The 26,978-nt window shown below is 39.9% G+C and overlaps 1 protein-coding gene across 2 annotated transcripts in view; it reads left to right on the top strand.

The window, feature by feature from the left end:
• Window positions 1–26,978, top strand: part of CCDC191 (coiled-coil domain containing 191) — a 103,954-nt gene that overhangs the window by 50,889 nt on the left and 26,087 nt on the right. For both annotated transcript variants that reach the window (XM_070369553.1, XM_014481650.2), the window contains exons 10-13: window positions 6,464–6,909; window positions 7,674–7,786; window positions 9,787–9,869; window positions 11,950–12,051. In XM_070369553.1, the coding sequence (XP_070225654.1) occupies window positions 6,464–6,909; window positions 7,674–7,786; window positions 9,787–9,869; window positions 11,950–12,051 (744 nt within the window). The remainder of the gene's footprint in view (window positions 1–6,463; window positions 6,910–7,673; window positions 7,787–9,786; window positions 9,870–11,949; window positions 12,052–26,978) is intronic.

Genomic DNA, 26,978 nt, shown 5'->3' with positions numbered 1-26,978 from the left:
ATTCAGTTATATATACATATTTTTCAGATTATTTTCCACTATAGGTTATTGTACGGAGAAGGCAATGGCACCCCACTCCAGTACTCTTGCCTGGAAAATCCCATGGATGGAGGAGCCTGGTAGGCTACAGTCCATGGGATTGCTAAAAGTCTGACATGACTGAGCGACTTCACTTTCACTTTTCACTTTCCTGCACTGGAGAAGGCAATGACAACCCACTCCAGTGTTCTTGCCTGGAGAATCCCAGGGACAGGGGAGCCTGGTGGGCTGCCGTCTATGGGGTCACACAGAGTCGGACACGACTGAAGCGACTTAGCACCAGCAGCAGCAGGTTATTATAAGATAATTGCATATAGTTTCTTGTGCTCTTGTTGATATCTCTTTTATACATAGTAGTTTGTATTCGTTAATCCCCTACTCCTACTTTATCTCTCCCCTTCCCCTTTCCCCTTTGGCAACTGTAAGTTTGTTTTCTGTGTCTATGAATCTGTTTCTGTTCTGTGTATACATTCATTTGTATTGTTTTTTAGACTCTATACGTAAATGATATCACATAATATTTGTCTTTCTCTGTCTGACTTCAGTTAGTATGATATTATCTAGGTCCATGTTGCTGCAAACAGCAGTATTTCATTCTTTTTATGGCCGAGTAATCTTCTGCTGTGTTTATATACCTCACTCTTAAACCAATTGTCTGTCGATAGGCACTTGAGTTGTTTCCAAGTCTTGGTTGTTGTAAATAGTGTTGCTGTGTTAATTTTTTAAGGAAACTCTGTACTGTTTTCCACGGTGGATGCACCAGTTTACATTCCCACCAATAGTGTATGAGGATTCCCTTTTCTTCACACCCTCTTCAGCATTTATTAGTTGTGGACTTTTTGATGATGGCCACTTTGACCAGTATGAGGTGATAGCTCACTGTGGCTTTGATTTGCATTTATCTGATAATTAGTGATATTGAGCATCTTTCATGTGCCTGTTGGCCATCTGTATGTCGTCTTTGGAAACATGTCTGTTTAGGTCTTTTGCCAACTTTTTATTGGGTTGTTTGCTTTTTTGATATTGAGGTGAATGCACTGTTGTATATTTTGGATATTAACCCCTTGTCAGTTGCATCGTTTGCAAATATTTTCTTCTATTTAGTGGACTTTTGTTTTGTTGATGGTTTCTTTTGCTGTGCAAAAGCTTTTTAGTTTGAGTAGGATTACTTTTGATTTTATTTCTTTTGTTTTGGGAGCCTGATCTAATATAATACAGCTATGATTTATGTCCAGTTTGCCTATGTTCTCATCTAGGAGTTTTATGATGTCGTGTCTTATATTTAGGTCTTTAAACCATTTTGAGTTTATTTTTATATGTGGTATTCAGAAATATTCTTATTTCACTGATTTACATGAGACTGTCCAGCTTTCCCAATACCGCTTGCTGAAGAGACTTTTTTCTCCTTTGTATACTTTTGCCTCCTTGGTTAGAGATTAATCTGCTATCGGTGTGTGAGTTTATTTCTGAGCTCTATATTCTGTGCCAGTACCATGCTGTTTTGATTACTGTAGCTTTGTAGTATAGTCTGAAGTCTGGAAGGGCTATGCCTTCACCTTGATCCTTTTTCCTCAGGACTGCTTTGGCATTTCTGGTTCTTTCATGATTCCATATAAATTTTAGGATTATTTGTTATAGTTCTGTGGAAAATGTCACAAATATTTTGATAGGGATTGCATTTAATCTGTAGATTGCTTTGGGTAGCATGGCTATTTTAATAACATTAATTCTTCCAATTCAAGAGCATGGGATATCTTCCTGTTTCTTTGAATCATCTTCAGTTTCTTTTATCAGTGTTTTGTAGTTTTCAGCATATAGTTTTCAGGCCTTTCACTTCCTTGGTTAAGCTTATTTCTAGGTTTCTTTTTTATGCAGTTTTATTTATTTATTCATTTATTATTGAAGCATAATTGATTTTCAGTGTTGTGCCAAAATGATGCAGTTTTAAATGGAATTTTTTTTTTTGCTTTCTCTTTCTGATATTTCATTGTTAGTATAAAGAAATGCAGCAGATTTAAATATGTTAATCTTATATCTTGCCACTTTACTGAATTCCTTTGCTTTTTTTTTTGGCTGCACTGCACAGTAGGGATGTGTGCACTCCTTGACCAAGGATGGAACCTGTGCCCTGTGTAGTGGAAGTGTGGAGTCCTAACCACTGGACCACCAGAGAAGTCCCCTTACTGGATTCATTTATTAGTTCTAATAGTTTGCATAGCAAGTCTTTATGGTTTTCTGTATAGAGAATCATGGCTTCTGCAAACAGTGACAGTTTCACCTCTTCTCTTCCAATTTGAATACCTTTTATTTCTCTTTCTTGTTGATTGCTGTGGCTTTCCAATATTATGTTGAATAGCAATGGTGAGAGTGGGCATCCTTGTCTTGTTCCTGAATTTAGTGGGGAGGTTCTCAGCTTTACACAATTGAGCATTATATTGGCTGTGGTTTATCATAAATGACTTTTATTATGTTGAGATATGTTCCTTTATACACACTTTGGTGAGAATATACTTTCTTATGATAATGTGGTCTGTTTTTCTAAAATTATTTTCCACAATGTAATGAGAGTTTTCTGTGTCACTAAATCTACTTCTACAACAGTAGTTTCCAACTGAGAGTATAACACAGACTCAGACCTACAAAATCAGAATTTCTGGGTGTGGGGCACCATGGTTTTTTTGAAGTTCCACAGGTGAACTTGATGAATAAGCCCTGGTTAAGGACTGTCATTCTGTGCCATTGTGTTTAATGACTGCATGAAACTATCATGGACCACAAGCTAGACTCTTTTCTGTTGCTAGGCATTTAACTTGTTTCTAGTTTACCACTTTTATAAACAAAGCCTTAGTGAACAAGTAGCTAACTAAGTCTTTGCACACATCCATAAGCTTTTACTTTGGATAAATACCTAAAAATAGAATGCACATTTTAAAGACTTTTACCAAATGGCCCTTCCAGGAAGGTTGTTTCAAAGAAGTACCTATTTTCCTGTTTGATACCATATTTGTTATTTTTGCTAAGTTGACAGGTAAAATATTTTTCATGTTACTGTTGCTTCAACATTTGCATTTTTTATTACTATGAGGTTAAGCTGGAGAAGGCAGTGGCACCCCACTCCAGTACTGTTGCCTGGAAAATCCCATGGATGGAGGAGCCTGGTAGGCTGCAGTCCATGGGGTCGCTAAGAGTCAGACACGACTGAGCGACTTCACTTTCACTTTCCACTTTCATGCATTGGAGAAGGAGATGGCAACCCACTCCAGTGTTCTTGCCTGGAGAATCCCATGGATGGAGAAGCCTGGTGGGCTGCGGTCCGTGGGGTTGCACAGAGTCGGACACGACTGAAGTGACTTAGCAGCAGCAGCAGCAAGATTTTTTATATGGACCATTTATATATATATATCTGAAAATGAGTATAGAAAAGTTAATAGTGATTTGTCTCATCATACATTTTGTCCATTTTTATCCTTGATTATATATCTTTTTGTTATTTATAGGAACTCTGTTTTTAAGACTATTGATGCTTTTATTATCATTTATTTTGCAATTTTTTTCATTTTGTTATTTGTCTTGATTTATTTGTGGAGTTTGTTATGTATACAGTTAAGTTTCATTTTGTTTTTTAATTGGTCTGTCATATTTGAATTTTTTTCTGGTTGTACATTTATTTTAAATTCTGTGTTCTAAGTATACAATAATTAATCTGTAGGGAAACCTGTTGGACTCATTTTCTTTTTTTTTTTAATTTTTATTTTATATTGGAGTATCGTTGGTTAACAATATTATGTTATTTTCAGGTGTACAGCAAAGTGATTCAGTTATACATAAACATGTATCTGTTCTTTTTCAAATTCTTTTCCCATTTAGGTTTTTACAAGATATTGAGCCAAATTCCATGTTCTATACAGTAGGTCCTTGTTGGTTATCTATTTAAATATAGCAGTGTGTACATGGTAATCTCAAACTCTCAATATATCCCTCCTTCCACCCTTCCTCCCTGATGAACCATAAGTTTATTCTCTAAGTATACAGTTAAGTTTTTATTAAGTCAATCCTATCAGTTTTTTTTTTCATAATTGCATTTGGCATGTTTGAAAAGACTTTTGGGAAAGGACCTCTGCCCCCTCACCTCCAACCTGGCCCCTGCACCCTTCTACATAATGCTGTTAAGTACTAAAGTCAAATGTGTGAAGTTAAATTGAGCACTGTATGATCCCCAGCCTTGCTTTGTGTTGTGATTACTGCCAGCAAGTAGGTGGGTTTTAATTTAAGCTTAGTCTCTCTCTGCAGAGGAGGGTCATGAGGGTGCTTTTTTGGATTTATGTAACATTTTGGTCCCTTCCCCTAGGCAACTTAACTGCCTTGATGTTAGTTAGATAATCTTGTTTCCATTGAGACCCAAGAGAATCTTCTATGTAAATAGCTGTATGAAGCCTTTTACATCACAAAGTTCCAGTTATCTTCAAATGGAAGAAGTCAGCAGAAAATCTTTTGTTACCTGCATAAAACAGAAAAATTGCTACATGTGTATATAATTTAGACTCAAGAAAAAGTCTTCAGATCTCTGAAGTCAAGATAAAAGATTTTATCAAGAAAAGATAAAGTTGTAAAAAGTAGAACAAATGAAAATAAAAGGCTGTAATAGATTCTATAGATTACTAGATAAATTCTGATCTTGCCCAGAGTATACAGTATAACATGAACAAATGAATATATAAAATCTATACTTAGATGCTCAGTAATTATACTGTCAGAGGAACATATGTACCATGAACACATACCTTATACCTTGAAATTTTTTTGAAATTATCAGTTAGCTAATAGAGGTGTTTTTCTCTAATTGAGCCAGACTGTTCAGTCCTTTTCTGTTAAGTACAATCTGTACCATTAAGATTTTCTTTCATTCTCTTATTTTCACCTTAAAAAGTTAACGTGATCCAAAAGAAATCTTGTTGCTGTACTCAAGGCTTTTATAGTCTTGCTGGGTTAATAATGCATCATTACCACAAAGTTTAAAAGGGCCTAAAACACATACCTTGCTTGACACTAAATTGCTTAAGCAGGTGTTCTCATGAATAAATGTCCACTGACATTTCTAAAATAGAAGGCTATGTTTTAAAGTATTTTAACATTTCAGAGTTTCCATATATTATATCTTTCTCTTTCGCTGAGTCTATGGAAAATATTTCCATCATCATGAAAATTATCTTTGAGTTCCCAAGTATGGCGCCCTGATGGAGCCAGAAGTTTCTATGATACAAGATAGTTCATAGTATTTTTCTCCTAACACCACTGTGGATGACAGAGTCAAAAACTGATCAGACTTTAGACCATGGAATCAAACTATTCTAGAAGAAACATTTTAACTGTGACATTATTTTAACCAGCATAACTTTTTCTGATTAACGAGTCTGTTTCTTTCTATATAGAATTTGTAATTGAGTATAACACCTAAATCTGTTTAATAAGATTTATGCGATAAAGCCTTAAAAACTATTAAGCTATATGCTAATACAAAATATTATTAGGTAGCATTAGTCTTATATAATGTAGATATTTGCCCAGTGGGCTTGCAAACACTTCCCACAAATAAATTCTTTGGAATAGCTGGAGACAGTATGGTTTAATCCAGGCCTTGATCCTGAAATAGATAAATACCCTGTGATTAATTTATTAGTGGCAAGAGAGACATTAGAAGAACTGTCATTAAAGAGCTGTTATTATTAAAGAGCTATTACTGATTTGTAAAGTTTTTCCTTAGCTGTCAAACATTCTTGAGAAAGAATATATACTTCGCCATAATATTTTCAGTTTCCTGCAAAGTGAAAGTGTTAGTTGCTCAGTCGGGTCTGATTATTTGCGACCCCATGGACTGCAGCCCACCAGTCTCCTCTGTCCATGGAATTCTCCAGGCAAGAATACTGGAGTGGGCAGCTATTTCCTTCTCCAGGGGATCTTCCCAACCCAGGAATCAAACCTGGGTCTCCTGCACTGCAGGCAGATTCTTTACCATCTGAGGCACCAGGGAAGCCCATTTCCTGCAAAATTCAGGGTCAGTTCACGCAGATTAAATTCCTGGGATGTATATCTGGAGTAATCATGCCCAATTTCTAAATGAACTATCCAAATTAGATATTTATAAGAGCACGTTTTTCTGATCACAAATATCCTGGCCATGGCAGTAGTTCCTGTGATTGTACCCACTCCCACCAGGTTCTGTGGTGAGCAACAGTACACATTCTAAGAGTGACTGACAAGGCTAAGACTGGCAGCCTCTGAGATAGCCAGGTGGGAGCCCAGAGCAGCCGTGGCTGGGGTCAGGGCAGTTGTGCCATTGAACAGAGCGGCGCCGAGCTGGGGGAGATAGAGCTCATCAGCACAGTCCTTTAAATGGATGAGCTACAGCATATTCCTTCTCTCTCAGGTGGCTGCTGTCCCTGCTTTGTGGGAAAAGCCTCCCTCCAGGAGCAGTGGTTGTCTGCCCAGCTGCCACCTCAGAAGACCAACAAAGAGCATCTTGCAGGTTCCCCTCCAAAAGGCCCCTCTGGATACGTCTGACAGTAAGCCACACAAGGGCCCAGGTGATGAGCCCTCCCAACAGCCTGGTAACAAAAAGAAGTTCAGAACCAGTAGCTGGAAAGCAGAACCTGTTTGCATGGGTCATTTCTGCAACCGCCATATCTTCCAGCAGCAGCTGATTGAAAAGCAGAAGAAGAAACTTCAGGAACAGCAGAAAACAATTCTGGAGCTGAAGGAAAACCAGCGGCTGGCAGAGGTTCAGCGGGCAGCAGGGCATACGCACCCACAGAGCTGCCAGCTGTCAAACCCGGGAGAAGATGAATGGGAACGAACCTGCCAAGTGCTTCCAAAGTATGTTCATTGTACTGGAACACTCTCTGGAGTCTTTGTTGTTGTTTTTTTACTTTGTGGTCAAAAGGCTCCTGAATTTTACCCAACATCCAGATTCCATAGTTGCTTGTTGTGCACATGCAAAGCAGAGAGGCCTCATACATTGTGATTGGTATGTGAAAGGTACCAAAAGGTGTTTAAGGCAAGTGGCTGCCTATAAGGATCCAGTTGTATACAGCTAGCAGTTGTATTGTAGCTGCCTTTGTCTGAGGACCTGTCACTCTACCAGTAAAATAGGAAAATGCTTACTTGCTCTAACTCGATTTCTGGATTCCTGATTATGTTTAGGGCTGAGAAGCCAGGTCAGAAAATATCAGGTCTAAACGGAGCAGCCCTTGGGGATGGCCATTTATCTAGCTTAAGTCTGTAGTTGTTTGAGATAAATATCTTTGAATCTAGAATAATAGTCCAAATTTCTCAAAAGCTATTTAAGATGGTTTTAGACATGCTTGTGACATACTCAGTATGTGTGATAAATGGTAGGATAAGAAGTGGGCAGTATGTATTAATCTAAAGCACTGGGTTGGGAGTCAGAGCACCTGACTCACGTTGTAGACTCAGGCCACTCACTCAACCTTTCCATGCCTCATTATACCAATTTATTAAATGGGTATAATAATACATAGTTATCTCAAGGGAGTAAGGATTAATTAAAGTTTGTAAAAGACTTTGAGTTCTGAAACTGGTGATTGGTCTGAATTCTTTTCCCTTTTCTTCCCCCCCAGTTCACCTGTTGCTTCCCCTGAGACTGAAGGCAGTAGAAGTGACTCCCGAAATTCTCTTTCTGGACCCAGAAGGAATCCAAGGCAGATGATGGCGCCCCATCCCATACTGAAAGGCAGGGCTATCTCGGTGGGATCTGGGTTATGGTTATCTTTCCTCCAGGAGTAGGATATGTTGGGACTGAATCCTGGCAACTGTTGGGTTTTGAGACTTAGCAGAACCTGGTCAAAGTCCAAGATGAGTAGATACGTGACAAGTAGATACACCAGAGAACACAGAGAACACGACTTTTTTCCTACCCCTCCTGCCAAATTTTCTGGTCTTCCTGGCCAATACAAAAACAAAACACTGCTGAAAGGTTTAATCATTCTTTTGTAATTTGAGATTTGGACTGTGTTTTTAAAATGGGATAATTCACAAAAGAATTCTGAGTGGCTTCTAAGAATAAACACTAAAGGTCATCTGTCATTGTACTTTTTAACATTAAAATACAGATCAGTTTACAGTAATCTACATCAAGTTATTACATCATTGTATAATGAATCGTGCCTTGATGACAGGCTTCTAGAATGAAATCTATAAACCAGACATTTTAATAACATTTTTGATGTGCATGGAATCATTATTTAAACCAAACCACACTATGAAAAGAGAAGCATTCCTTGGAGCTCACCTAGTGAAATTGCTAGCTGCTTTTACTCTGTACTTAGTCATGCACTGAACATATGTTTGTGTGAAGTGGTAGGCACTTTGACAATTTTATTGTGGCTTATAAATCTGACTTTTTACCTGTGGTAGGATTGCTGCCCTAACAGGAAGTGATGTCACCAGAGGTACACTGTGCCTGAAGTCCATTCCTGTTAATGAAAAAAATCAGCAGTCTATTCATTGACTCTCTGCCAAGTCAGCAATTTATGACCTCTTTGTCCATCATTGAGGATGATCAGGAAGTGCCCAGTTTGGTGTGATTATTTTTAAGAAATTATTGTTTGATCAAAGAGTTAGCATGTTTTGGAACACCTGGCTATTTTCAAGTAATCTTTAATGACTAGCTCTAGAAAAGATGAAAAAAGGGCATATTACCACAGGCTCTGCCTCTTGGGGCTCTCACTTTAATCCTCTAGTCTTATTTCTGCCTCCTTAAAGACAGTCTCATTCCTGCCATCTGTGGCACCCCCACTATTCTTTTTCCAGCAAAGCCGACACTTAATATCTGTAAGAAATAGCCTGCTGGGTTTTTTGTTTATTAATTCTTGAAACTTGGACTTCAATTTTCTTCTCTGTAACACAGCACAAGGAACCTAAAGTAACCATTGGCTGAGTTAGGTGAGCAGAACTTGATACTCCTCCCACCCATGCCCCTCTGCCTATGAAACCCCAGCTGGTGACAGACTCATATTATCAGGCCATCTTGCACATTTGCTTCTTTTGGATCGATATTTAATAGACTGTCAAGAACAGGAGTCTAACACTTGAATTCGTTCAGATGCCAGTTCTTCAGATGCCTAGTACAATTCCATTTCCTGCCCATCTGGATATCCCGGCCCTAAAACTAGTTTAAAATGTGATCATCATGACCCCAAACCTCAGTTTGTTCGTTGTTGTTGTCACATATGCAGACATACATAGTAACCTAGGAGAAGGTGGCAAACTCCATGGTATTTGAGGAGTGATTCTGTTCTCAAAGTATTTGTTAGATGTAATTAAAGTTTTCAACATTCATTAAAGGAATTGCCAAATTAAAATTCTGGTTTCTGGATTTCACATACTAAAAGTTTCTTCAAGACACATTATCTTATTTAAACCAGTGAACAATTATTCTAATAGAAATGTGAGCAAAAACATAATCTGAAAATTGTTCATCATGGCCAAGGATGGGACTGTCAGTCCTTAACCTGTAGGATGTGTGTGTATGTGTGTATATACCTATACACATGGTATAATTACAATTTCTGTAATTGTATTTTAATATAAATTTTATGCATATATATACACATATATATTTGGCATTGTGAACACCCAAAAGAAAACTTTAACCATTTTACCATAAAATGGAGACATTTCTTTTCCAGTGTTCCTTATATTTTTTATATTGGAACTCTTACTGTTTTCTAGCCATGGAAGAGAGAGCAGTTCAGCGAGCTGAACGTAGGCGGATCTTGGCAGAGAAGAAGAAAAAACAAGAAGAGGAGAAATTGGTAATAAATTAAGAATGCAAAGTGAGGCAAGAAAAAGGATTTGTATAGGTCTTTATTAAAAACTGAAACCTAGGTTGTTTAAGGCAATTAAGGCAGTAGCATAACACCAACTTTGGATATGGCTTTTTGCCTCCTGGCCTGAACTCTATGATAGTTTTAGGAAAATGAAGAGAAGGAGCATCAGCATCATTAGTATACAACAATAAAATGTTTTGAAAGTTGATGGAGCTAGCAAATTAGGAGATTTACACATAACCAAGACTGATGTGTAATAGGTAAATGTTCAACCTGCGAAGTTTACATAGGTGGGTAATTCTTTTTTTTTAATTGGAGGCTAATTACTTTACAATATTGTAGTGGTTTTTGCCATACATCGACATGAATCAGCACACATGTGTTCCCCATCCAGAACCCCCCTCCCACCTCCCTCCCCATCCCATCCCCCAGGGTCATCCCAGTGCACCAGCCCTGAGCACCCTGTCTCATGCATTGAACCTGAACTGGCAATCCACTTCACATATAATAATATACACATTTCAGCGCTACCCTCTCAAATCATCCCACCCTCACCTTCTCCCACAGAGTCCAAAAGACCGTTCTTTATATCTGTGTCTCTTTTGCTGTCTCTCATATAGGGTCATTGTTACCATCTTTCTAAATTCCATATATATGCATTAGTCTACTGTATTGGTGTTTTTCTTTCTGGCTTACTTCACTCTGTATAATAGGCTCCAGTTTCATCCACCTCATTAGAACTGATTCAAATGTATTCTTTTTAATGGCTGAGTAATACTCCATTGTGTGTATGTACCACAGCTTTCTTATCCATTCATCTACCGATGGGCATCCATGTCTAGGTTGCTTCCATGTCCTGACTATTATAAACAGTGCTGCGATGAACATTGGGGTACACGTGTCTCTTTCAGTTCTGGTTTCCTCAGTGTGTATGCCCAGCAGTGGGATTGCTGGGTTGTATGGCAGTTCTATTTCCAGTTTTTTTAAGGAATTGCCACACTGTTCTCCATAGTGGCTGTACTAGTTTGCATTCCCACCAACAGTGTAAGAGGGTTCCTTTTTCTCCACACCCTCTCCAGCATTTATTGTTTATAGACTTTTTGATAGCAGCCTTTCTGACTGGCGTGAGACAGTACCTCATTGTGGTTTTGATTTGCATTTCTCTGATAATGAGAGATGTTGAGCATCTTTTCATGTGCTTCTTAGCCATCTGTATGTCTTCTTTGGAGAAATGTCTATTTAGTTCTTTGGCCCATTTTTTGATTGGGTTGTTTATTTTTCTAGAATTGAGCTGCAGGAGCTACTTGTATATTTTTGAGATTAGTTTTTTGTCAGTTGCTTCATTTGCTATTATTTTCTCCCATTCTGAAGGGTGTCTTTTCACCTTGCTTATAGTTTAAAGGTGGGAAATTTTTAACCTTCCAAAGTCTTGATCTGGACTTTCAAAAGGAAATTTTGTACCTACTAAGAAAAAATGGGGGCTTCCCTGGTGGCTCAGCAGTAAAGAATCCGCCTGCAATGCAGGCGACCCAGGTTGGATCCCTGGATCGGGAACATCCCCTGGAGAAGGGAATGGCAATCCACTCCAGTATTATTGCCTGGAGAATTCCATGGACAGAGGAGCCTGGCAGGCTACAGTCCATAGGGTTGCAAAGAGTCGGACATGACCGAAGCAACTGAGCATGCAAGAAAAAATAAATAGTTCCAACAGTTTTGTGGGTTTTGGTGAAATGGAAGAAAATTTTTTCTTATACTGTGTATAGTTTGGACTTAGTATTTCATAAATGAAATAAGAACTAAAGAGTAATCATTTTATGATGAAAAGTTAATGGTCTCATTCATGCTCAGCCTCATCTTCCCAAGTAGAAGAGAATCCCTTTGGAGAAACAGTGAAGTTACACAACTGACCACCTGTTACTTGGGTTTTCTACTTTTAATACATAGTGCAGGCTTCTTCCAGGGACTGGGTGAACACTTTGGTAGATAGTGGACTTACCTCAACATAAACAGTCTTATTTCTGTGCAAATTGAGGGTCTGATTTTTACAAATTCTAATCTTGATCAGGCCCAGTTAAAGGCCCAAGAGGAGGAGCGTCAGAAGAGGGAGGCAGAAGAAAAGGAGGCTCAGCTTGAGAAAAAAAGAGAAGAGAAGAGACTGAAGAAAATGGTTAGTAGTTTCTGTTTGGTCAGCCACCTGTCCTGTGAAGCCTGCTGTGTATGATCCTATAGTCCTATGCACCTTCCCTCCCAAGAATTTCTGTCTAGAACACTTCTTCTCTCACCTCCACCCTCTTCTCTAGCATACTTAATAATAACCTGCTCATTCCTCAGATCTTAACTCAACCCAGTTAGCCTTTCCTGCCTTGCCCCACCCTCCTCTCTAACCAGGGTTAGGTGAGATCCCCTTGATGGATTCTGAGTTTATTTCCTTCAAAGTATTGGGTTGGCCAGATATCCTGCATGCAACTGAAAATGAATTAACCCCTTTCCCAGAAGAGGAAGTAAAGTCCTTGAATGATGTTTATCCTTCTCCTTGCTATCCCCTCACTTAAATGCTATAATATAAAATTAACAGTACTGAAATAGCATGACACAAAGTCAGTACATCTTTTGTTACATGATGAGAGAATAAGAGTGGAAATAAAACAAGATACGTATACACACAAACATACTCACAGCAAAATAAGAAGGGAATACTCATGACAATTCCAATCTTCATTTCTGTAACCAGTCAAGTGGATGTAGTTGCTATTTATAGTTACCTTCTTCCACTAGCCACTACCCCTTTGTCTTCATTCAGTGAGCATCTCTGCTAGTCATGGGGTGACCTGAACCTTCATTCTGGAAGGGGCTGGCCTGTTAGTAGTCCGGCATGGATTGGGTTGTAGTTTTCCTTTCACCTTATCACAGGGCATGATAATACTAAGAGATACCCTAAGGGTTCTCCTGTATTCCAGTCATACTCATCTTCACCTCCATTGAGGAGTAGTACCGATTGCCCCTAGTGACCAGGGTCAGTCACCCCAGCAAGCACTTTCTAATTTACCTTTTGATTGAGAGGCCTAAGGAACCCACAAAGACTAGGAGGCACTGTTCTCAGTGCAGTGGAATCACTGTGTATCTCCTTATGGAAGCATTCCCCCATTTGGAACCAAGACCTCTAGGCCAACAGAACGTAAATGTGTGAGAAAAGGAAACCAGAAATGTTGCTAGTGAGAGGTGCCACTCCCACTTCCTCCCCTAGCTTCCTGGAGAAACAGTACCATATACTGGATGCTGATTCAGAGCACAGACAGCCTTCTGGAGAACCTTGCCCTAGACGTGCAAGGTACTGCTACCTAACTGGTGCTGCAGCTGGGTCTTCCAAAGGTCATTCCGCCATGCTGGTGAGCAAGCTGCTTCAGGGTGGTGGTAAGACCAGTGCATTCCATGTGTATGGGTCCATCACTCCATTTCTTTTGCTGTCAAGTGAGTTCTGTGATCAGAAGCAATGCTGTGTGGAAATCATGATAGTGAAGAAGGCATTCAGTAAACCTAGGGGTGGTCGGACTGCCATGACAAAACACCAGAGGGCAGGTGGCTTACATGACAGAAATTAATTTTCTCACACTCAAGGAGGCTGGATGTTGAAGATCAGGGTGCTGGCATGGTTGGTTTCTGGTGAGAGCTCTCTTCCTGGCGGTAGGTCACCTTCTCGGGGTATCGTCCCATGTCCTTTCCTTGGTGCATGTACACAGAAGGGGAGAGTGACCGTATGTAAGTTCTCTGGTGTCTCTTCTTATAAGGATACTAGTCCTACCCCTAGAACTTGTCATAAGTTATTTAAAATTCCCTCTCTGATAGTTCCAACATCTTTCTCATATGTGGATTTTGTTCTGATGATGGCTTTATCTTTTCAGACTGTGTTAATTTCTTATTTTTTAATATGTCTTTATTTTTTGTTGTTGTTGAAAGCCAGACATGTACAGGGCAATGGAAACTGAGGTAAATGGGCCTTTAGTGTGGAAGTGATGCCAAGTGAACTCGCTCAGTCGTGTCCAACTCTTTGCGACCCCATGGACTATAGCCCGCCAGGCTCCTCTGTCCATGGGATTCTCCAGGCAAGAATACTGGAGTGGGTTGCCATTTCCTTTAGTGTGGAGATTTGTGTTAATCTAGCCAGGAGTCGGGCTACGTTTGAAGTTTGTTGTTGCTATGAGCATCAAGACTTCAGTTTTCTCTAGTGACTGTTTTTTTGTCCCCTCTTTTGGCTTTCGGTCTTCCCTTTGTGTGGTTCCCTGAGGAAAATCTGTCTCTTGCAGTCCTCCAGCTGTACTCCACTGTTATTACTAGGTTTGCTAGCACGCTGGTGTGGTGGGGATGAGTGGAGCATTCTCTAATGTTCTGATTAAGTCTCACTCTTTGGAGTGCACAGTATTGGCCATTCAGAAGAATTTTGGCTCTTACTGTAGGGGCAGAGATTTTCCCTGCCCCTGTGTTCCCTTCTTTCAGTCTCCACTGTCTCAGTCTGATCTTAGAGTACTTCCCTCTGTAAGGTTCCTTTTTCTCTTAAATGAGATAAGGAGGTTACTCTGGGCAGAGTTCCCCTCCCCCAGTGGCAGCAGCCTCACCCTAATGCCTTCAGGTGGTGCTACTTGCAGATGAAGGCCAGAAGAAGAGTCTAGGCAGATTTTCCAGAGGTTGCTGTTCCTCTGCCCCAGCTAGACCCATGATGGGGACTTTATCTAAACTCTGCCTTGATCTTCTCTGTGAATATCTGGTGGAGTTCCTTGCTGTCCAAGGGACTCTCAAGAGTCTTCTCCAGCACCACAGTTCAAAAGCATCAATTCTTCGGCACACAGCTTTCTTTGTAGTTTACCTCTCATATCCATACATGACTACTGGAAAAACCAGAGCTTTGACTAGATGGACCTTTGTTGGCAAAGTAATGTCTCTGCTTTTTAATTTGCTGTCTAGGGTGGTCATAACTTTTCTTCCAAGGAGCAAGTGTCTTGTAATTTCATGGCTGCAGTCACCATTTGCAGTGAATTTGGAGCCCAAAAACATAAAGTCAGCCACTGTTTCCATTGTTTCCCCATCTATTTGCTATGAAGTGATGGGACCAGATGCCATGATCTTAGTTTTCTGAATGTTGAGGTTTAAGCCAACTTTTTCACTCAGCTCTTTCATCAAGAGGCTCTTTAGTTCTTCTTCACTTTATGCCATAAGTGTGGTGTTATCTGCATATCTGAGGTTATTGATATTTCTCCCGGCAACCTTGATTCCAGCTTGTGCTTCATCCAGCCCATCATTTCTCATGATGTATTCTTCATATCAGTTAAATAAGCAGGATGACAATATACAGCCTTGATGAACTCATTTCCCAATTTGGAACCAGTCTGTTGTTCCATGTCCAGTTCTAACTGTTGCTTCCTGACCTGCATACAGATTTCTCAGGAGGCAGGTCAGGTGGTCTGGTATTCCCATCTCTTTCAGAATTTTCCATAGTTTGTTGTGATCCACACAGTCAAAGGCTTTGGCATAGTCAATAAAGTAGAAGTAGATGTTTTCCTGGAACTCTCTTGCTTTTTTGATGATCCAGCAGATGTTGGCAATTTGATCTCTGGTTCCTCTGCCTTTTCTAAATCCAGCATGAACATCTGGAAGTTCATGGTTCATGTACTGTTGAAGCCTGGCTTAAAGAATTTTGAGCATTATGTTACTAGCTTGTGAGATGAGTGCAATTGTGTGGTAGTTTGAGCATTCTTTGGCATTGCCTTTCTTTGGGATTGGAATGAAAACTGACCTTTTCCAGTCCTATAGCCACTGCTGAGTTTTCCAGCATTCCAGGATGTCTAGCTCTAGGTGAGTCATCACACTATTGTGATTATCTGGGTCGTGAAGATCTTTTTTGTATATTCTGTGTATTCCTGCCACCTCTTCTTAATATCTTATGCTTCTGTTAGGTCCATACCATTTCTGTCCTGTATTATACCATTTTGCATGAAATGTTCCCTTGGTGTTTGTAATTTTCTTGAAGAGATGTCTAGTCTTTCCCATTCTATTATTTCCCATTCTGTTTTTTTCCTCTCTTTCTTTGCATTGATCGCTGAGGAAGGCTTTCTTATCTCTCCTTGCTATTCTTTGGAACTCTGCATCCAAATGGGTATATCTTTCCTTTTCTCCGTTGCCTTTCTGAATGGTGTACTGGTTTTCCCTGCTTTCTTCAATTTAAGTCTGAATTTGGCAATAAGGAGTTCATGATCTGAGCCACAGTCAGCTCCCAGTCTTGTTTTTGCTGACTGTGTAGAGCTTCTTCATCTTTGGCTGCAAAGAATATAATCCATCTGATTTCAGTGTTGATCATCTGGTGATATCCATGTGTAGAGTCTTCTCTTGTGTTGTTGGAAGAGGGTGTTTGCTATGACCAGTGCGTTCTCTTGGCAAAACTCTGTTAGCCTTTGCCCTGCTTCATTCTGTACTCCAAGGCCAAATTTGCCCATTATTCCAGGTATTTCTTGACTTCCCTATTTGTGCATTCCAGTCCTCTATAATGAAAAGGACATCTTTTTTGGATGTTAGTTCTAGAAGGTCTTGTAGGTCTTCACAGAACCGTTCAGCTTCTTCAGCATTACTGGTTGGGTCATAGACTTGGATTACTGTGATGTTGAACTGTTTGCCTTCGAAATGAAGAGAGAGCATTCTGTCGTTTTGAGATTGCATCCAAGTACTGCTTTTGAGACTCTTTTGTTGACTATGATAGCTACTCCATTTCTTCTAAGGGATTCTTGCCCACAGTAGTAGATATAGTGGTCATCTGAGTTAAATTCACCCATTCCAGTCCATTTTAGTTCACAGATTCCTAAAATGTCTATGTTCACTCTTGCCATCTCCTGTTTGACCACTTTTAATTTGCCTTGATTCATGGACCTAACATTTCAGGTTCCTATGCAATATTGCTCTTTACAGCATCAGACTTTAATTCCATTATCAGTCACATCCACAACTGGGTGTTGTTTTTGCTTTGTTTTTGTTTTTGTTGTTTTCTCTTCATTCTTTCTGAGGTTATTTCTCCACTGATCTCTAGTAGCATATTGGGCACCTACCAACCTGGGGAGTTCATCTTTCAGTGTCCTATCTTTTTGCCTTTTCATACTGTTCATGGGGTTCTCACGGCAAGAATACTGAAGTTGTTTGCCATTCCCTTCTCCAGGGGACCACGTTTTGTCAGAACTCTCCACCATGACCTATCCGTCTTGGGTGGCCCTAAACAGCATGACTCATAGTTTCATTGAGTTAGACAAGGCTGTGGTCCATGTGATCAGATGGTTAGTTTTCTGTGATTGTGGTTTTCATTCTCTTTGCCCTCTGATGGAGAAGGATAAGAGGCTTATGGAAGCTTCCTGATCGGAGAGCCTGACTGCGGGAGAAACTGGGTCTTGTTCTAAGGTGGCCTCAGGAAGATCCAAAAGTGTTCATCGCTCAGTCGTGTCCAACTCTTTGTGACCCCATGGACTGTAGCACGCCAGGCTCCTCTGTCCTTGGAATTCTCCAGGGTGGAATACCAGAGTGGGTTGCCATTCCCTTCTCCAGAGATATTCCTGACCCAGGATCCAACCCAGGTCTCCTGCAATGCAGGCAAATTCTTTACCGCCTGAGCCACCAGGGAGCCCCAAGGTCCACAAGGGGCAGGTTAGACGTGAGACACCTATTAGACATCGAAATGAAAACACTATATAGGCAGCTGAATGTGTAAGCTTGGATATCAAGATGATAGTCAGGAATCTGGCCATCAAAAACATGTCAGTGTTTTAATGCTCTGGATGTGAATGAAATCAACTTGGGATATTATGTGGAGAGAGAAGAAATGCAAAAATCCAGGACCATGTCTGAGAGTATATGAATAACTACTCAGAGGATGAGCTAGTGAGGTAGAAAGAGTAACGAGAGAATTGCTTATTGAAAAGCTGAGAGAAAAAAAGTATTTCTAGAAGGAAATGATGGTGATTAACTGGGCTAAATGCTGCTGGCTGCAGTGAAAAAGACAACAGACAAACTTTTATTTGGCAACATGGAGACTGTTCATGACATAGACAAGAATGCTTTTAGTGGACTGCTGGGAAGGGAGCCCCATTTCAGGAAGTTGAGGAGAGAATAGGTGGTGAGGCAATAGAGACCATGCATACAGTAGGGGTCACATGGGGTCAAAGAAGAACTTTTTTTTTCTGTTGGTGATTGGTCTTTTTTGTGTTATTTTGTTAAAAGATGGGCAGTACCAGCACATATTTGCATATTTATAGGAATGGTCTAGTAGTGAGAGAAAAAATCATGATACAAGAGAGCAAAGACCATAAATTACAGGAGTGCCTAAGTGGGAATACATTCCAGAGTGCAATGAAAGGGTGACTTATAAAGGATAGAAGGCAAGGTGTGAGAATGGTGTCAAAAGTTCATCAGGCACTCTGTTATTCTTCTTAATCTTGCTGTAATTCCTTGTCTTTCTTTCAAAGCAGTAGTGGTGGAAATACACACACACACACACACACACGTGCTTCCTTGGTGGTTCAGACAGTAATGAATCTGCTTGCTTATGTGGGAAACCCAGGTTTGATCCCTGGGTCAAGAAGATCCTCTGGAGAAGGGAATGGCAACCCACTCCAGTATTCATGCCTGGAGAATTCCATGGACAGAGGACCCTGGTAGGGTACAGTCCATGGCTTCACAGAGAGTTGGAAATGACTGAGCAACTAACACTCACTTTTCATTTGTGTGTGTGTGTATGCAGCATCGCGACAATTGTGCCTGACTCTTTGCAATCCTGTGGACTATAAACCACCAGGCTCCTCTGTCCATAGGATTCTCCAGGCAAGAATATTAGAGTGGGTTGCCATGCCCTCCTCCAGGGGATTTTCCCATATATATATATTCAAATGAGTCATTTGTTTCATGTTGTTTGTTGAGTAATTTAAATCAGAAAGAAACCCTGATTTTTGTCCCTTTTTAGCCTGAATGAAGTATGCTCTGTAAAACTTTAGGTGCATAGATCACCCCCAATATAAGTGTCATCTCAAGGCAGACACTTTGATTTCATGTTATCCTCCCAGTAAATCTTAGATGCAGGCATTATGGACATTTTATATACAAGTAAATGGAAAATATAGTAATAATAGTAAAATACAATCAACTGTATTGAGGAATCCTTAATCAAGGCAGGAAATACACATCTAAATTGCTACATATGAAAACAGAGTTTTGTCTCAAGAAGATCTCTGGTTTATTAAACGTTTTTCTACTTTTCCATGGAAAAGTAGAATTTTTAAAAAATCTACAAACAATAAATGCTGGAGACAGTGTGGAGAAAAGGGAACCCTCCTACAATGTTGGTGGGAATGTAAATTGGTGCAGTCACTATGGAGAACAGTGTGGAAGTTCCTTAAAAAAAAAACAAAACCAAAAATAGAGCTACTGTATGATCCAGCAATCCCACTCCTGGGCATTTATCCAGAAAAGTTGAAAATCCTAGTTGGAAAAGATACATACAGCCCAGTGTTCATTGTAGCACTATTTACAATAATCAGGACATGGAAGCAACTGAAATGTCCATCAACAGAGAACTAGATAAACAAGATGTGGCACATATATCATGAATTTTGGCTCTTACTGTAGGGGCAGAGATTTTCCCTGCCCTGTGTTCCCTTCTTTCAGTCTCCACTGTCTCAGTCTGATCTTAGAGTACTTCCCTCTGTAAGGTTCCTTTTTCTCTTAAATGAGATAAGGAGGTTACTCTGGGCAGAGTTCCCCTCCCCCAGTGGCAGCAGCCTCACCCTAATGCCTTCAGGTGGTGCTACTTGCAGATGAAGGCCAGAAGAAGAGTCTAGGCAGATTTTCCAGAGGTTGCTGTTCCTCTGCCCCAGCTAGACCCATGATGGGGACTTTATCTAAACTCTGCCTTGATCTTCTCTGTGAATATCTGGTGGAGTTCCTTGCTGTCCAAGGGACTCTCAAGAGTCTTCTCCAGCACCACAGTTCAAAAGCATCAATTCTTCGGCACACAGCTTTCTTTGTAGTTTACCTCTCATATCCATACATGACTACTGGAAAAACCAGAGCTTTGACTAGATGGACCTTTGTTGGCAAAGTAATGTCTCTGCTTTTAATTTGCTGTCTAGGGTGGTCATAACTTTTCTTCCAAGGAGCAAGTGTCTTGTAATTTCATGGCTGCAGTCACCATTTGCAGTGAATTTGGAGCCCAAAAACATAAAGTCAGCCACTGTTTCCATTGTTTCCCCATCTATTTGCTATGAAGTGATGGGACCAGATGCCATGATCTTAGTTTTCTGAATGTTGAGGTTTAAGCCAACTTTTTCACTCAGCTCTTTCATCAAGAGGCTCTTTAGTTCTTCTTCACTTTATGCCATAAGTGTGGTGTTATCTGCATATCTGAGGTTATTGATATTTCTCCCGGCAACCTTGATTCCAGCTTGTGCTTCATCCAGCCCATCATTTCTCATGATGTATTCTTCATATCAGTTAAATAAGCAGGATGACAATATACAGCCTTGATGAACTCATTTCCCAATTTGGAACCAGTCTGTTGTTCCATGTCCAGTTCTAACTGTTGCTTCCTGACCTGCATACAGATTTCTCAGGAGGCAGGTCAGGTGGTCTGGTATTCCCATCTCTTTCAGAATTTTCCATAGTTTGTTGTGATCCACACAGTCAAAGGCTTTGGCATAGTCAATAAAGTAGAAGTAGATGTTTTCCTGGAACTCTCTTGCTTTTTGATGATCCAGCAGATGTTGGCAATTTGATCTCTGGTTCCTCTGCCTTTTCTAAATCCAGCATGAACATCTGGAAGTTCATGGTTCATGTACTGTTGAAGCCTGGCTTAAAGAATTTTGAGCATTATGTTACTAGCTTGTGAGATGAGTGCAATTGTGTGGTAGTTTGAGCATTCTTTGGCATTGCCTTTCTTTGGGATTGGAATGAAAACTGACCTTTTCCAGTCCTATAGCCACTGCTGAGTTTTCCAGCATTCCAGGATGTCTAGCTCTAGGTGAGTCATCACACTATTGTGATTATCTGGGTCGTGAAGATCTTTTTTGTATATTCTGTGTATTCCTGCCACCTCTTCTTAATATCTTATGCTTCTGTTAGGTCCATACCATTTCTGTCCTGTATTATACCATTTTGCATGAAATGTTCCCTTGGTGTTTGTAATTTTCTTGAAGAGATGTCTAGTCTTTCCCATTCTATTATTTCCCATTCTGTTTTTTTCTCTTTCTTTGCATTGATCGCTGAGGAAGGCTTTCTTATCTCTCCTTGCTATTCTTTGGAACTCTGCATCCAAATGGGTATATCTTTCCTTTTCTCCGTTGCCTTTCTGAATGGTGTACTGGTTTTCCCTGCTTTCTTCAATTTAAGTCTGAATTTGGCAATAAGGAGTTCATGATCTGAGCCACAGTCAGCTCCCAGTCTTGTTTTTGCTGACTGTGTAGAGCTTCTTCATCTTTGGCTGCAAAGAATATAATCCATCTGATTTCAGTGTTGATCATCTGGTGATATCCATGTGTAGAGTCTTCTCTTGTGTTGTTGGAAGAGGGTGTTTGCTATGACCAGTGCGTTCTCTTGGCAAAACTCTGTTAGCCTTTGCCCTGCTTCATTCTGTACTCCAAGGCCAAATTTGCCCATTATTCCAGGTATTTCTTGACTTCCTATTTGTGCATTCCAGTCCTCTATAATGAAAAGGACATCTTTTTTGGATGTTAGTTCTAGAAGGTCTTGTAGGTCTTCACAGAACCGTTCAGCTTCTTCAGCATTACTGGTTGGGTCATAGACTTGGATTACTGTGATGTTGAACTGTTTGCCTTCGAAATGAAGAGAGAGCATTCTGTCGTTTTTGAGATTGCATCCAAGTACTGCTTTTGAGACTCTTTTGTTGACTATGATAGCTACTCCATTTCTTCTAAGGGATTCTTGCCCACAGTAGTAGATATAGTGGTCATCTGAGTTAAATTCACCCATTCCAGTCCATTTTAGTTCACAGATTCCTAAAATGTCTATGTTCACTCTTGCCATCTCCTGTTTGACCACTTTTAATTTGCCTTGATTCATGGACCTAACATTTCAGGTTCCTATGCAATATTGCTCTTTACAGCATCAGACTTTAATTCCATTATCAGTCACATCCACAACTGGGTGTTGTTTTTGCTTTGTTTTTGTTTTTGTTGTTTTCTCTTCATTCTTTCTGAGGTTATTTCTCCACTGATCTCTAGTAGCATATTGGGCACCTACCAACCTGGGGAGTTCATCTTTCAGTGTCCTATCTTTTGCCTTTTCATACTGTTCATGGGGTTCTCACGGCAAGAATACTGAAGTTGTTTGCCATTCCCTTCTCCAGGGGACCACGTTTTGTCAGAACTCTCCACCATGACCTATCCGTCTTGGGTGGCCCTAAACAGCATGACTCATAGTTTCATTGAGTTAGACAAGGCTGTGGTCCATGTGATCAGATGGTTAGTTTTCTGTGATTGTGGTTTTCATTCTCTTTGCCCTCTGATGGAGAAGGATAAGAGGCTTATGGAAGCTTCCTGATCGGAGAGCCTGACTGCGGGAGAAACTGGGTCTTGTTCTAAGGTGGCCTCAGGAAGATCCAAAAGTGTTCATCGCTCAGTCGTGTCCAACTCTTTGTGACCCCATGGACTGTAGCACGCCAGGCTCCTCTGTCCTTGGAATTCTCCAGGGTGGAATACCAGAGTGGGTTGCCATTCCCTTCTCCAGAGATATTCCTGACCCAGGGATCCAACCCAGGTCTCCTGCAATGCAGGCAAATTCTTTACCGTCTGAGCCACCAGGGAGCCCCAAGGTCCACAAGGGGCAGGTTAGACGTGAGACACCTATTAGACATCGAAATGAAAACACTATATAGGCAGCTGAATGTGTAAGCTTGGATATCAAGATGATAGTCAGGAATCTGGCCATCAAAAACATGTCAGTGTTTTAATGCTCTGGATGTGAATGAAATCAACTTGGGATATTATGTGGAGAGAGAAGAAATGCAAAAATCCAGGACCATGTCTGAGAGTATATGAATAACTACTCAGAGGATGAGCTAGTGAGGTAGAAAGAGTAACGAGAGAATTGCTTATTGAAAAGCTGAGAGAAAAAAAGTATTTCTAGAAGGAAATGATGGTGATTAACTGGGCTAAATGCTGCTGGCTGCAGTGAAAAAGACAACAGACAAACTTTTATTTGGCAACATGGAGACTGTTCATGACATAGACAAGAATGCTTTTAGTGGACTGCTGGGAAGGGAGCCCCATTTCAGGAAGTTGAGGAGAGAATAGGTGGTGAGGCAATAGAGACCATGCATACAGTAGGGGTCACATGGGGTCAAAGAAGAACTTTTTTTTTCTGTTGGTGATTGGTCTTTTTTGTGTTATTTTGTTAAAAGATGGGCAGTACCAGCACATATTTGCATATTTATAGGAATGGTCTAGTAGTGAGAGAAAAAATCATGATACAAGAGAGCAAAGACCATAAATTACAGGAGTGCCTAAGTGGGAATACATTCCAGAGTGCAATGAAAGGGTGACTTATAAAGGATAGAAGGCAAGGTGTGAGAATGGTGTCAAAAGTTCATCAGGCACTCTGTTATTCTTCTTAATCTTGCTGTAATTCCTTGTCTTTCTTTCAAAGCAGTAGTGGTGGAAATACACACACACACACACACACACACACACACGTGCTTCCTTGGTGGTTCAGACAGTAATGAATCTGCTTGCTTATGTGGGAAACCCAGGTTTGATCCCTGGGTCAAGAAGATCCTCTGGAGAAGGGAATGGCAACCCACTCCAGTATTCATGCCTGGAGAATTCCATGGACAGAGGACCCTGGTAGGGTACAGTCCATGGCTTCACAGAGAGTTGGAAATGACTGAGCAACTAACACTCACTTTTCATTTGTGTGTGTGTGTATGCGAGCATGCGCACAATTGTGCCTGACTCTTTGCAATCCTGTGGACTATAAACCACCAGGCTCCTCTGTCCATAGGATTCTCCAGGCAAGAATATTAGAGTGGGTTGCCATGCCCTCCTCCAGGGGATTTTCCCATATATATATATTCAAATGAGTCATTTGTTTCATGTTGTTTGTTGAGTAATTTAAATCAGAAAGAAACCCTGATTTTGTGTCCCTTTTTAGCCTGAATGAAGTATGCTCTGTAAAACTTTAGGTGCATAGATCACCCCCAATATAAGTGTCATCTCAAGGCAGACACTTTGATTTCATGTTATCCTCCCAGTAAATCTTAGATGCAGGCATTATGGACATTTTATATACAAGTAAATGGAAAATATAGTAATAATAGTAAAATACAATCAACTGTATTGAGGAATCCTTAATCAAGGCAGGAAATACACATCTAAATTGCTACATATGAAAACAGAGTTTTGTCTCAAGAAGATCTCTGGTTTATTAAACGTTTTTCTACTTTTCCATGGAAAAGTAGAATTTTTAAAAAATCTACAAACAATAAATGCTGGAGACAGTGTGGAGAAAAGGGAACCCTCCTACAATGTTGGTGGGAATGTAAATTGGTGCAGTCACTATGGAGAACAGTGTGGAAGTTCCTTAAAAAAAAAACAAAACCAAAAATAGAGCTACTGTATGATCCAGCAATCCCACTCCTGGGCATTTATCCAGAAAAGTTGAAAATCCTAGTTGGAAAAGATACATACAGCCCAGTGTTCATTGTAGCACTATTTACAATAATCAGGACATGGAAGCAACTGAAATGTCCATCAACAGAGAACTAGATAAACAAGATGTGGCACATATATCATGGGGAATATAACTCAGTCGTTAAAAAAAGAAAATAATGCCATTTATAGCAACATAGATGGACCTAGAGTTTGTCATATTGAGTAAAGTAAGTTAGACAGAAGGATAAATGTCATATGATATCGCTTATATGTGGACTCTAAGAAAAGGGTACAGATGGACTTATCTACAAAATAGAAATAGAGTTACAGATATTCACCAAAGAGGAAAGGTGAGTGTGACAAATAGATTAGGAGTTTGGGGAAAGAGATAAGCTAGGAGATTGGGGTTGACATATACACACTACTATGATATAAAATAGGTAACTAATAAGGACCTGCTGTGTAGCCCAGAGAACTTTACTCAATACTCTGTAATGGCCTGTATGGAAGAGAAGCTTAAAAAGAGTGAATATATGTATCACTGATTCACTTTGCTGTACACCTGAAACTAACACAGCATGGTAAATCAACAATACTCCAATAAAACTGTTAATAAATTAGTTAAACAGGCCATTTCCCCCCACAAACCATCTGAAAATGGCTTTGCTTAAGAGCCTACAACACCAGCCATAGGGTTGTATTATAATTGAAGATAACCTAGGTGTGCATGTGCATAGGATTGGCCAAGCCCAAGGGCTTCTCCAGAGGCTTACTGTCTATTTTAGATACCTGTCTGCAATTTGCAACTGCTGCCTTGGACATTTCAGTGAATGTGAAAATGGCCGCCTTCTGTTTTCCTCCCCACTTAACTCTTGGCTCTCTCTTGTTGGTCTCAGTGGTGCTTTAGTCACTAAGTCATGTTTGATTCTTGTGACCCCATGGACTGTAGCCCAACAGGCTCCTCTGTCCATGGGATTCTCCAGGCAAGAATACTGGAGTGGGTTGCCATTTCCTTCTCCAGAGGATCTTCCCAACCCAGGAATCAAACCCAAGTCTCCTGCATTGCAGGCAGATTCTTTACCAGCTGAGCTATAAGGGAAGCCCTTGTTAGTCATAAGAAGATTCTTATAAATAATTTTTGTTTCTGTCCATTCAATTCAACATATAAAATGTCTGTAATAAAGATTACAAAGGTAATTTTGGTTTAATCCTTTAGAGAATATGGACATTTCCTTTTCAGTGAGGAATGTGTACAGATACAGGAAGTTTGGCTTGGAAGATCAGAGCAAATATCCCTCCCATATTAGAAATGTTCCAGGGCCTTCTCTTTTTTTCCCCCTCAGAGAAAACTTAAGACTATTAAATAGTTTGTCAGAATCAGCCAATTCACTACAACTGTTTTCTTGAAGTGAAATTGTAGGAAATGAAGACAAAAGAAGCTTAAATTACGATTTTTTTTTAAATTTTTACTACCGAAACTGACAACTACTGTGAAGACAGTGTGAAGTCTTTGCTTTTACTCCTATGTCTTTCATAACAGCAGCCACTGTATTTTTAATGGAGTATCTTTGAAGTTATTCATATATAAATTTCTACCCCATGATCTAAATGAAGGGGCTATATTGCTGTTTTCCATAATAATAAGGGGAAAATACTGATTTCTCTCCTAACTGAATGAATATTTTACTTTCTAGTAACTTGGTGAGATGTAAATCATTTCTGTGAACAATCCGAAATAATTCAAAGGATATGCATAGCTCTGATTCCTGTAGGACTCATGAGGAACTTTTTCTCCCCTTCTTGGCAGAGTGGCTTTTTTTTTTTTTTTAATGCTCCTGAGTTCTGTTATCATGATTAACATGCTATTTAGTGGTTACATATTCAAATTAAAGTAATTAGTGATTTGTTGAAATTCATGAGTTTTCAGGTCATTGCATCTTTACTTTTTGTTCAGTTTTATTGAGGTGTAATTGACAAAATTGTAAGATACTTAAAATGTACATACAATATGGGATTCCCACTGGGTTAATTAATATGTCCATCACTTTACATATTTATTGTGCATGTGTGTGTAAGAAAACTTACATTCTTCTCCCTTAGTAAATTTCAAAATTTTGAGAATATTGTCAACTATAGTTACCTTGTTACACATTAGGTTCTCAGACCTTATTCATCTTGTAACTGAAAATTTGTACCCTTTTTCTGGGCCTTGCCTATTTCTCCCACCTCAGAAGGCACTGGCATTTCTCTCTCTCTTTCTGTAAGTTCAACTTGTTTTTCTTTTTTTTTTTAAGATTCCACACATAAGTGATACCACTCAGTGTTTGTCTCAGTCTTGCTTATTTTACTGGGCATAATGCCCTCAGGATTTATCCATATTGTCAATAATGATAGTATTTCCTTCTTTTTTAAG

The sequence above is a fragment of the Bos mutus genome, chromosome 1 (assembly GCF_027580195.1).
Source record: "Bos mutus isolate GX-2022 chromosome 1, NWIPB_WYAK_1.1, whole genome shotgun sequence".
Classification (NCBI taxonomy): domain Eukaryota; kingdom Metazoa; phylum Chordata; class Mammalia; order Artiodactyla; family Bovidae; genus Bos; species Bos mutus.
Note: the sequence above shows the minus strand (reverse complement) of the source record. Positions and strands in the feature narration are given on the sequence as shown.